The following is a 12,222-nucleotide window of genomic DNA, read 5'->3' on the forward strand; positions in this document are numbered from 1 at the left end:
TTCAACTTCCTCCCCAAGAAACAAACAAAATAAGTAATCATACCACATGTAATTTGCATTTAGTTTGTAAAATTATCACATTTTCTCCCCCAAGTCGTTTGGCATAGGAATTGTGTAACCAATAAATACAAGATTACAGTTCAATTTCTTCCACCGCAAAACACATGAATACTCCGCACTATAAAAGGTAGCCTGATTACCCATCTAATTTATTCTGATTTATATATAAATAAATCTAAACAGTCATAAAAAATAACTAAACATTAGTACCTTTAATAACTGTTATAAATTAATTTTTGCTGAAAAATGATGTTTCACGATGTAACTGAAGGATAAAAATACTCCAATCATAATTTATAAACAACAATATGAAATTTTGGAGTTCTGTAAGTATCAAATTAAGCTAAAATATTAGCAAGCACAATTTACAAAAAGTTACTGTAAACATACTCCTACCATATATCAAGAAATGGTCAGTTAACTTCACACTTTCTATCTTTTCATCTTTACAAGGGAGACCAGTTAGAAGGAAAATTAATTTTCTTCATGGCCATGTTAATATATCCACTTCATGGACATACAAAAAAAAAATGGCATTTTTCAGAAACTTGGGAGTGAATATTTCAAGTTCCATGAACAGAAAGTGGTTTAATATCTCTACACCGCATATACGACAGAAACTGTCCGGGCAGCTCTTCCAAAAGGGCTTGAACCACAGATATCTGTCCACCTGATTTCAAAACAAGTAATCGTTTCATAATCATGTTATGTTATGTGATTTATATATGAAATAAACGACAAAAATGATAATCGTTGTCTCTCAAAATAGTGCTATCATGTCAAAAATTGAAAGCAACTCACTGTGCACTTCTCGCATTGGAACGAATTGTACTATATCTCTTGTAGCCACTCTACCAGTAGAACTCTCTAATCTACATCCTTCATCAGCATCAAGTATCTGCAATGCAATCACCAACATTATGTTTTAACGAACAAATTCCAACAGTTTCAAGCAATTGCATTTATCTCATCTTAAAGTCTAAAAAACAGTTTCATAAAAAGTACATATAAAGAAAACAAGAGACCTCCATTTGTGTAAAGTCTGCTGCTCCTACTCCAACTATAAGAACTGACAGTGGAAGATCAGATGCCTTCACCAATGCATTCTTAGTTTCTTGAAGATCTGTCAGGACTCCATCCTAGAAAAAAGGTGGAGTTTTAATTAGTACTCAGGAAATGAGGATATAAGAGTAATAGCCCAGAAAAGTAACAGGTAATTACCGTTATGATTAGCAAGACAAAGTATTTGTTTCCAGTTGAGAGAGACTGAGTAGCAACTTGTGCAGCTGTGTCAATTACTTTGCCAAATAAAGTAGGTCCAGCCAGAGAAACATTGTTCAGCGCAGATGCATACGCAGCCATGATTCCTCCAACACCATCCACCTGTCAAAATAAATATATCTAATAATGAATTGGTCCATTTGATATTGCATTATAATCTCTTTCAATTTGAAGCCTACATTATGATCTATCATGGAGTTGACCATTTAACTTGCATTATAAATTAGAGGTGCACTTGGTTTCAACCAGCCTATTAGGTTTCAGTCAGTTAACCATCTTGTCAGTTTTTAAAAAACTCCTAGCCATACCCTCGTCCATTAGAATCGGCTCACCAGCAATTGGTTAACCTACTATATCTGGTTTGTTAACCTTTTATTTTGGTTCTATACCATTAATAATAAATCAACAAAAAAATTAAATCACAATTTCTAAAATTAATATGCATAATTACCTATCCATATTGTGTGTGTATATATATAGGTTAAGCACTGATTTTTAGGAGTTACTCATTAACCTAAAACTTCAAAATCAAAAACATTCCATGACTATGGGTTTCCGTTAACTTATTATCCGGTTGGTTTCGTTTTCGGAAACTGGTTTTTCAGTTAGTTTTGTGCAGCTCTAATCACAATATCTTTCTTTTATTATTGTTTTTTCTTTTTTTTTTGTAAGAGTATGGGTTCGAAACCCACAACTTCCCACCTCTAATTTCAGGTGTACCAATTGAGCTATATACTCCTTTGGTAATTACAATATCTTTTATCTGGAAGCCATTTGCAATAAAATGTGTTGATCCTAATGTGCAATCACAATCTTGTGGTAATATCAGGACCTGATGATCTTCCGGTGAAAGCTTATGTTAATATGGACAAATTCCAATTAAAACAAGTCAAATACAATTAATGTGAAACAAAATAAGGAGAAATATTTCATCCAACTACCTCGAAGTCAGTAGGACTTCCATTCAAGTTGAAACAATGTGATACACCAGTAGGCGTTGTCCCACCGAAGCCCCATGCAGGAAAACGTCTATCTGAATCATAAAATTGTATTACCTCCCCCACCTCCATTATAGCCTACAAAAAATAACAATTTCACCAACCAATTACAAGTCAAATCACTAACTAATGCATTTTTCCCTGTAAAACAAAATAGAAAGTCTAAGCTCAGACAAAGCAAAGGGTATAAAGCTAAGTTCAGTAAACATCAGATGCCATATGTGAAAAATATGTATGGTATCTGAGTTTTGAAAGATCTTACATTAATCCCATTATTGAAACAGTAAGAATTAGTACAAAAAAGAGGAAAGCTTCAGAGTGGGACAGCTATGACATAAAGTGTACCAAAGTAGGCAAGCCTTACCCGCTGATAAGAATTCAAACACCCTGAAGGATCAATATAGTGCAGGGAATCTGAACTTCGAGGATTTCCATTGGATGCTGAATTGCAAAGCAGAAATCAAATATCAAACCGAAATGGAATGTAGGAATATGAGAATGAAGGGAATGAAAAGTACAAAATATTAGATTTAGATCACTAACCTGTGAAGTCAACAGCAACCATAAAGTTTAGCTCAAAGCCACTAGAAATATAATCAAGAAAGCTGTACTGTTCCTTCTCCAAAAAATGGTCAACAAACAGCTGACCCTTCAGGACCTGTGAAATAAAACATGTAATCTGTAAACTGAGTTCCATGTCATGCTAAATTTTGACCAGGTAAGACATAACACCTTGTCGTGACCTCGTCCTCGACGAGAAGGTAGTAAAAAGTTTGCACCAGTCCTTTCTCTGTAAAGATTTTCCAGGTCAGCTACTGATTTTTGAAGCTTCCTGAAGAAGTAAATTAGAAGATATAATATCAGCAGTGCTGTAAATCGCTAAAATTGCTAACAAAAAATAAACAGTAGGCATAATGAATTACCCAATAAGAACATGATTCCCACTGCTGTTAAAATCAAAACACTCAATAACCAGTGGGTTTTCCTGTATCAAAGAGAAATAGTCAAACAAAAGATGATTTTCTTACATCGCAAGTCGCCAATGTTAATATAAACTTGAAAATTAAAAAGAGATGAAGAATGTGACACGTAGATTATGAAACGAGTTTGGTAAAATTTGTGAACATGGAAGGTGTTTGGTAAATGGTGTGGCAAATTGAATTTGTAATTGGTGGTTTCAAGTGTGACACAGTTGTGTTTAATTTGTTCTCTTAATTGATATTCTAGTTCTATAAAAGAGTCATTTCCATAGCAAAGTATGCAATTAAGTGTAGAGAAAATAAAAGTGTCTTTTGAGTGTTTTGTTCAGTTTGTACTCTTCCTATATGAAATAAATTTTAGTGTATATTTTTATATTGCTATTGTCCTCTACCTCCAACAGCCAATACCACCAAAAATTGCACGTATCTATTACACCATCTCGCTAAAACTCAATAGATTGCAACAATCTTGCATTACTGAAAAACAAAGAGGAATACAAGAAGCTTACCTTGCTTGCAAACTGCTGCATACTCAGATGTACGGTCTTCCAAACTGGATTTAAATTATTATTCACTACCTCAGTCTTGCATATTGGTATTGACCCTCCATTTTCAACCATTCGAGATATCCTCAAGAAAGGGTCCTGCAGAAGAAATTGAGCAGATTGACAAAGGATAAAGTGAGGACTTCACCTATAAAAAGCCTTATATAAAATAACATACAGCTTTACAAGTACATACACTTAAAGATAAAAGATCCTTATTCTCCAAACTGGAACAACGGAATGTTAACTCAATGGCACTCCTGGAAGCAACAGTTTCCTCAGCATTTATCGTGAGTGTTCCTAAATTTCTCGAAAGGCCATTCCTGTTCCTATTTTGGAGATTCAGGGTTAAAGTTCTGTTTTGTTTGGTTACTACCTGCCATGAAAAAAGAAAGAAATAAGAGAACATATACAGACATCAGTTTTAGGTGTATTACTTTAGATCACATTCCCTAACACTAGCATAAGCATTATTCAAATCATCTAGCTGAACCATGAGTTCTCGAATGCAGGTTGCCTGGAGGCTTTTCTGACAAAATAAATAATAGAATACTTCAAATAATGGACAAGCAATACAATATAGCCTAAAGGTAACAAACCTCTGAGAGAACACAACTGGCTTCTCCCAAAAATTGTTGATCGTTCAACTTCACGGACTGCAAGGCAACATGTAAAGTGATTAAATTTCAAAATTTGTCAATTAATAAAGAACTAAAGCTTTTGCATTAGTTTATATTTGTTTTCCACTATATTTGCTTAACTCAATAGCAGAAAGGTAGGAAAGAAAGTGTTATAAGAAACAAATACAAGGGGGGGGGAAATGTAAAGACAAAATTATATTCTATCATTTTTCAGTCCTCAAGCTTATTTTTACCTACATATCCCATTAACACTAGCTTCTCTATTTTTGCAAACACAAAAGATGGAAAACAACTATATTCATTTGTTGTCCTCATTCCCAAATAGGGCCAAAGTCTTCTATGAGGCATTTTCTAATATGTCTATGCTAGAAGTGAAGTTTCAACAATATTATCTTCTTTTACTGTTCTCCTCTTTTCTCTTCTTCCAAATATATATTAGCACGAGGAGAAGCTATCAGTATAGTATTAGGGGAATAATATGAAGAACAGATTAGAAATGGATAATGCCAAAGCTTATTGTGTGCAATCATCAGAGAATTGTGTTAACAGTGTAAACAAAGATTATAAATGGATAACGTACCTTCACAGGTTTATTATGATATTCAGTATCTACATCATAGATGTGAAAGCTGTGAAAAAATAGAAAAAAATTTGTTAAGAGCGTAAGCAAAACGACAGTTACTTGCAACACTTAGCATCTTAAGATGATTATTTCAAGAAGATACAAGAATCTCACACTAGTTGTTGCACAATCTCAAAACGATAAGCAATCGTAATCTTTTCAATCCAAGAAGGATTTAAATTGTTTAAAATAACTTCAGTTCGACCAACTTCCTCAAGCTTCCCATCACTTTTCTTTATGTACACAACTGCCATTGGATCACTCTATAAGAATAAAATTAATTTAGTAAATAAACTTCTATACAAAAACAGGAGATACAAAAACAAGACTAAACAAAATACTGATAAAAATAATAAAAATAAAAACAATAGTGCATATTGAGATTTATAGTTACAGTCCAATGAAACATACCTTTGATGTGATGTCACGATCAAGTAACTTTGAAGCTGATAGAGATAGCTGCATTACATATTCCAGAAAACGTGAACACATATTTCAGGTGATAAAAGCATAATGCAAGAAAAAGACAGGTACAAGAATATGTCTAGAAAGATACATAAAAACAAATGCTAAACATCAAATCATAAGCTTTTCATGTAGAATACTATGGACTACTTTGGCCATATAAATGTCAGAACATATTAACATTCTGAAATCTGAATAGTCATTTGAGTACAAAATACATGCAAGTCCCAAATAAATCAGTGACAACCTAGTTTAAAATATGTAATAGTTGTAGTTAATTGGATTTGCCTTGAAGCTGAAGAAATGTAATAGTTTTTATCAGTTAAGAACTCTTCATGTAAAAACGCAACGCAACATAGCAAGCTGAAGAAATGTAATAGTTTTTATCAGTTAAGAACTCTTCATGTAAAAACGCAACGCAACATAGAAATGACTGCTCTGGTTTTTAGAAACAGGGAAACTCTGATCCTAGGTACAGGAATTTTATTAAAGAAAATAACAAGAACGAAATAAAAGACCCAAATAAACGTCCACACTTCACAGGAATCCCCAAATGGATTTTTGCATATTCCTAATGTCCGGTTAAATTACACCCATGCACCTCAAATTTGGCTTACTTTCTTCATGGTCCCTAAACTTCAAAACGGGATTTGAAGGCCTCTATCAATAGAAAAGTCTTTTAATCTTTAACCACATAACGCTTTATTGTAAAGCTAATGAAAATGATATTCTAGACAACTTTAATTCTTGAACTTTTTTATTTTGATGTTATTTAGGTATTGTTTGATTAAAAGAGTGAGAAAAGTCCAAATATAATAATATTTTGGAAAACCATTACCGCTGTTCCATAGGAAATGTAACTAAAAAGACTTCAAATTTTGAACTTTTCCGTTTTGAGGTCTTCAATGGTCAATTGGTGGTCATTTATTTTCCTAAGGACTTTCAAATTACTCCTTCTGTTCCATTATATATTAGTTTTCCAAAAAAAAATTAGTTTAGTTTTTCGGTCCAAACATTGCATTTTTGTCTTGGTTTTCAATATATTCATGTGTTTTTTAACATTCCAAGGCTTATTCCCCAACCATTAAATTCATTGATTTGACTCTATATTAATTGTATTTCTTAATTTGTGTGAAATACTCTAAAATGACTTATATAATGGAGTCGAGTCGTAAATGGCAAAGTTCACATTTTTATGTCCGGTTTAGAAGTTCATAGACCATAAAGAAAATAAGACAAAATTCAAGAACTATAGGTGTAATTTACCCCTAATGTCCATGTCACCTGTCAAAGGACAAAGGACATAAGTACATTGTTTCATTTAAATCAAATGATACAGGGTCAACCCAAGGTGCACAATTCCAAGGACAATCTTCAATAGTCGGTCAACTTAAATTCAGAACATGTGGGACAGAGGTGGAAATAAAGTATGAACATTCAAAGAAAGACAGCCAAAAGTTCTTGTTGTCATATCAATTTGCAAAAGGTGACCACGCATAAACCTAACACAAAGATTAGCTCATATGTTTACTATAATACAAAGTCTAATTTAACACAAAGATTGCATAATTTTCCAAAGGTAATTCAATAATCCTCCTACTAGTTTCTATTTCCCACATAAAATTAAACAAACAATCGTAGGCAAGTTTTTAGGCGTCGTTAATTTAGCTCACCAATGAAACAGGTATAAGCGTAGATAAATGAAGTCAAACCAAGGGAAAATGTTAGGAAGGACACGGACCCTTTGGAGGGTAGCAAAATGTATGGGGTCCTCCAAGGACCCTGACCTGACAAGAATTATCACATAGGATCTACTTGAATGAAGACTACAGAAAGTTAAATAGTGAAGATAATAGGTCAAATGAATTAATCTTCCTTCCTAATAATCTTCTGTTAGATAACCTTCCATTATTTAAACTTTATCCAATAACTTTCATCCAAGCATCTCATTCTATTATTTAACCTTCATCCAAGAAACCCATAGAGGAAGAACTTTACACAATTTCACTCGTCAAACTAAAACTAACAGGCAGGCTATATCAACTTATTCCAAAACCTCAAATCCAACGAGCCATATGCACTAGTCATTATTCCCACATTTGTTTATATAGTGAGAAACTATGTTGCACAGGAAGAAGAGTTTCGTTTCAGTTTCAGTTTCTTTTACTTTTCTATTACCATTTGCTAGCTATAGTTTTTTAGAAATAACATTTTCCTTTCCGTTCATGGTCCATTTCCATTTCAGAGTCCGTATGGGTGCAACATAGGTTAAGAAAGTGACTTGTTTCTTCCATTTTCTGCTTCAAAAATCATGATACCAGTAAATCTATAGCTCTTTCACCTGCATCCATCTCCCAGACTACTAAAATTCCTTAGTAATTGATAGATTTTAGTGAAGTATATACACAAACTAGGAAATACTACCACTCTTCCGCCTTCCTTTCTTTCCTCAAAAACAGGGGACGAAACCCTAACCATGAAATCAATTAAAAAAATTTGAAAAACCCATCATTTGGCGACAAACACAATGCACAAGGGTGAGTATAATAAACAAATAAAACAAGACAAACAAAGAAAAATAAAATATGAAATGAAGGGTATAATATAATGTATGCAGTATATCCTCCGTAAACGTAAAATAAAATGTAAAGACCTCGATTTGGGTGAAAAGAGCAGGAGCACCACGAGAACGGAAGAAGAAATCTACGGCGTCATTATTGGCAGCGTTGTCGGGTAAATCGGTGGGCCTTGGTTGGGCCCCTCCGATTGCTTGTTTCCCTCCTTTCACATCACCCGAGAAGCATCCTCCCATATTATTGTTCCCCCTCTTTCTCTCTGTAAAAACCCTATCAAGTGAAAATCTGAGCGAAGGCTAAAACTCTCTTCTCTCTAATCTCTCAAAACTTCCTCGTTAAACCCTAGCAATATCGTTCAATCGATTCTGAATCCAAAACCAGAAAGCAATTCAGCTTTGGTAATGCAAGATACACGAATTTATATACAAGGAAAGGAAAATTCAGATAACTTGGAGACTCAGTACTAATCCAATTTGAAATTTGAAACTGAATCAGATGGAAATTTCCTCCTGAAAGAAAAAATAAAATTATTTATTACTAGTCTTTTCTGGTCTAATAAGTACCAAATTTATTTTCGATACACTCTATGTTTATTGTTTTGAAGATCAAGATTACACGTTTTTTCTGTTTGTGGTCAGTTTATGAGAGCATGTATAATGTTTGTTACAACTACTTGTAAGAAACGCTCGCTACTTCAAAATTTATATAATTTTTAATCAATAAAATAATTAATTTAAGATAAAGGTTATGCTTAACAAAGTAAGTCTTACTTTGTGTGTTTTCACCATTGGATTAATTTTCTAATCTATCATCTAATGGTAAAAACACACCAAGTAATGGTACTTTGTCAAAAACAAAGTAACCATAGAAGATAACATTAATTTAATACTATTTATTGATAATTTCATAAAATAATTATATGTCCAATAAAATAATTAATTCAATATTTTTTATAAATTATACAATTATTCGGTTCGAGATTCGCCAGGTGCCCTTTAGATGGATTCTTTCCCAGCTTTCTACGTATGCTAGAACTCGAACTCGAGATCTAATTTAAGCGACTTCAGTATTTAATCACTCCAATTTTAATTGGTAATTAATTCAATATTTATTATTATTTTTTAAATTTAATAATTACTCTCTTTGTTCCATAATATTTGTTTGGGTGTTGTTAAACATAGCTCCATTTTCGCACCCTTAGCCACCCAAAAGGATGAAAATGCCCTTTCAGGTGTTGGGATGGGGAAAGGGGTTAATTTTTTCCTCTTCTGATACGCGGGAGTAAGAATATTACGCCTCACCATGTGGTGAGGCGTATGTATATTACGTTCACCTAGTGGTGAGGCGTAATAGCCACATGCCTCACCATGTGGTGAGGCGTATGGCTTTTACGCTTCACTATCCAATGGGACTGACCACACGCTGCTGCTGCCCATCTGATACGCGTCAGTGCAGCATCTACTGGGTTCCAGAACACTACCTCATACAGATCACGGTGGGCTCGCACCACATTTTCTATAAGTGTTCTTACCAACTTCCACTCCTCCTGATTATTTGTTATGGCATCGGCTAAAACACGAAATTCACATTTACCATCTGATACAACATCTAAATATCCAGTAATAAATGGTATGATGAGTCCCTGGACATTATGTAAATAATAGTATCCGCTGATATCCGCATTAAAACTGGCTGCAAATATGAATATATGAATTTCATTAGTGATAATATATTTACTTTAACATTAACTTATTTATTAAGAAAATAATAAATACTGGGCATCTCACTGTTATGTACAGAGGACGATGAGCCTCGGCCTCGACTACGACTACTCCTCGAAGTAGAACAACGAGCACGACCACGTGCACTCTGACTATACTCTCATGCACTCGGATTGCGCTTTGTAGATGAACTCCCCTTTGATCTACCTCTAACTGTATCTTTAACCTCGGGTTCTTTGTAACTGCCTTGGTCTGAGTTTATTTGATCATGGATGTAGACAGATATGTTACGCACCATTACAGGATCCAACTTGTCGACCTTTTCCACAAGAGAGTGAAAAAACCGGTGATCCTCGGAACAAAATATCTGTATTTTATAATGATGTGTGAAATTGACCCAACTTGTCAACGTTAGGGATAAAATTGCTTTTGGCTGCCAACATTAAGGGTAAAATTGCTTCTGGATGTAAAGGTTAGAGGTATTTATGTGCCTTGTCCCAAAATATAATTCACTAATTTATCTTCCATCGCATCTTGGATATATAATCTATTAAACACGTCTCAATTCATTTTCGTATTTTGTGAAGCTCATTCTCTTATTTTGAATTGCTTTTTGCATTATAGGTGTCAGACACACGTCTGATGCGGTGTGTCTGGCACACAGCAAAAGCAGAGAAATCGGCTTTTTCAATCCATGTCTTTAATCTTTTAATTAATTAATTTAGTGGAATGTTATTTTTAGTGTTATTTAGGCTTAATTGACACCTAAAAAATTACAAAATTTGTTACTACTCCATCATTAAAATTCAAAGTCTAATTTAGCATTTTTCCTATTCAAATAAAAATGAATTTTATTAAATTAATAGACATAACACATTGATATGTAAGCCAATAACGTCTTATCCAAATGGTAAGAAGTTGAATCTTTATTTGTCAAATTTGAAGTTCTATTTTTTATTACGTTAAAATCTAGCTCTTACCATTTGAATCTTTATTTGTCAGATTTGAAGTTCTATTTTTTATTACGTTAAAATCTAGCTCTTATTACTCCGGGTCTATGTTTTAAATTTTATTTTTTCCTTGCATTTGCATTTTCTTTTAGCTGTATTGAAATTTATTACATATCTACTTTTGTTAGCCATATTTTTTTCATTTATCCAATTTTCGGTTTTAGCATTTTGTCCGTGGATCTATAGATGCGTGGTTGCACAACATAAAAGGATTCAGATCTGAACATCCGAAAGAGTCTAAATGATGAAGAATAGTTTGCGGCAGTATTTCAACGAGATTCGATTTCTATTTTTTTTTGTATTTTTAGTTGTACCTTTTATGATTTTTATTGCTCATTATAGTCTTTTTTTTTTCTTCCTTATATGGATTTTATATTGGTTTAGCCGGTATGTGTGTGATGTTTTATTCCTCCTAATTTTCATTTGTTTCTGTATCTGTACTTTTTCATCTAATAAAGTGATACGTAACATTTTATCAAAAAAAAATAGTTTTAGATATTTATAAATATTACTTTAAATCGTTATCGAAGTTTATAGTTTAAACTGACTGTTAAAAAAGTGGATAAATCTACTGATTAAACTCTTATCCACCAAAAAAACATATTGATATGTAATAGAAAATGAATTTCGTGAAATTTAACATTCTATGAAATTTCAGTAATAAATAATGAAAATTTATAGCGTACTTTCAAGAAAAATGTAATGATACGCGCTGATTCGAAAAGTCTAACGTCAGCCATGAAATTGGAGTCTTCGTCATCCATTACTCAAATTTTTATTAGTTTTTTTTTTACTCGGATAAGGATTCAAGAAAGTACATATTACCTTGACCTATTAAATAGAATAAACTTATGCATAACCTTTTTAATTAACATAATTTTATTTTTATGTTAGTGAAAATTTAAAAAATATAGATCATAAATGTTATTTAACTATCACGTTAAACACAAAAACATTAAAATATTAATTATAATTAAAATATTTAGTGTACTATTAATGTAATTATAAAAAATATGTTAGTTAATAATTAAGTTTGCTATATATAAGTTCGTCACAATTTTTTTTTAACAAAGTGTGTAAAATATTTGTAGTGTTATTAATAAAGTACAAATAATAATAAATTATTTAAAAATGTACGAAACTGATTTAGTTTATCGATAAATTTGTTTTGAAAGTTCAATATGAGAGTCAAATAATCATCAAACTAATTCATTTAAATTTTTCGTTAGTTATGGATAAAATTGAGTTAGCTTGGAAAAGTAGGGATGAATTTATATTGTTTCATACATTAGAGTCAAATCTACACTTCTTCGGAAATATTAG

The 12,222-nt window shown here is 32.6% G+C and overlaps 1 protein-coding gene across 1 annotated transcript; it reads right to left on the reverse strand.

The window, feature by feature from the left end:
* Positions 1–313: 313 nt before the first annotated feature.
* Positions 314–8,779, reverse strand: LOC136205927 (protein BONZAI 3). Its single transcript, XM_065996789.1, has 16 exons — positions 8,246–8,779; positions 5,539–5,586; positions 5,242–5,390; positions 5,086–5,134; positions 4,464–4,520; positions 4,061–4,240; positions 3,829–3,963; positions 3,263–3,324; positions 3,072–3,171; positions 2,883–2,997; positions 2,704–2,780; positions 2,283–2,417; positions 1,282–1,443; positions 1,086–1,199; positions 862–958; positions 314–730 (listed from the first exon to the last, which is right to left on the reverse strand). The coding sequence occupies exons 1-16, from the start codon at positions 8,402–8,404 to the stop codon at positions 624–626; spliced, it is 1,746 nt and encodes a 581-aa protein (XP_065852861.1). The 5' UTR covers positions 8,405–8,779; the 3' UTR covers positions 314–623.
* Between the last annotated feature and the right edge of the window lie 3,443 nt (positions 8,780–12,222).

The sequence above is a fragment of the Euphorbia lathyris genome, chromosome 9 (genome assembly GCF_963576675.1).
Source record: "Euphorbia lathyris chromosome 9, ddEupLath1.1, whole genome shotgun sequence".
NCBI classification, from domain to species: Eukaryota; Viridiplantae; Streptophyta; class Magnoliopsida; order Malpighiales; family Euphorbiaceae; genus Euphorbia; species Euphorbia lathyris.

What these genes read in the sequence shown, in the direction of transcription:
- LOC136205927 (XM_065996789.1), bottom strand. Translation starts at nt 8,404, where the DNA reads ATGGGAGGATGCTTCTCGGGTGATGTGAAAGGAGGGAAACAAGCAATC. An exon ending in CTCTTTTCACCCAAATCGAG is followed by an intron (nt 5,587 to 8,245) that starts GTCTTTACATTT and finishes TATGTAATGCAG; the next exon opens with CTATCTCTATCAGCTTCAAA. An exon ending in CAGACTTTACACAAATGGAG is followed by an intron (nt 959 to 1,085) that starts GTCTCTTGTTTT and finishes ATTGCATTGCAG; the next exon opens with ATACTTGATGCTGATGAAGG.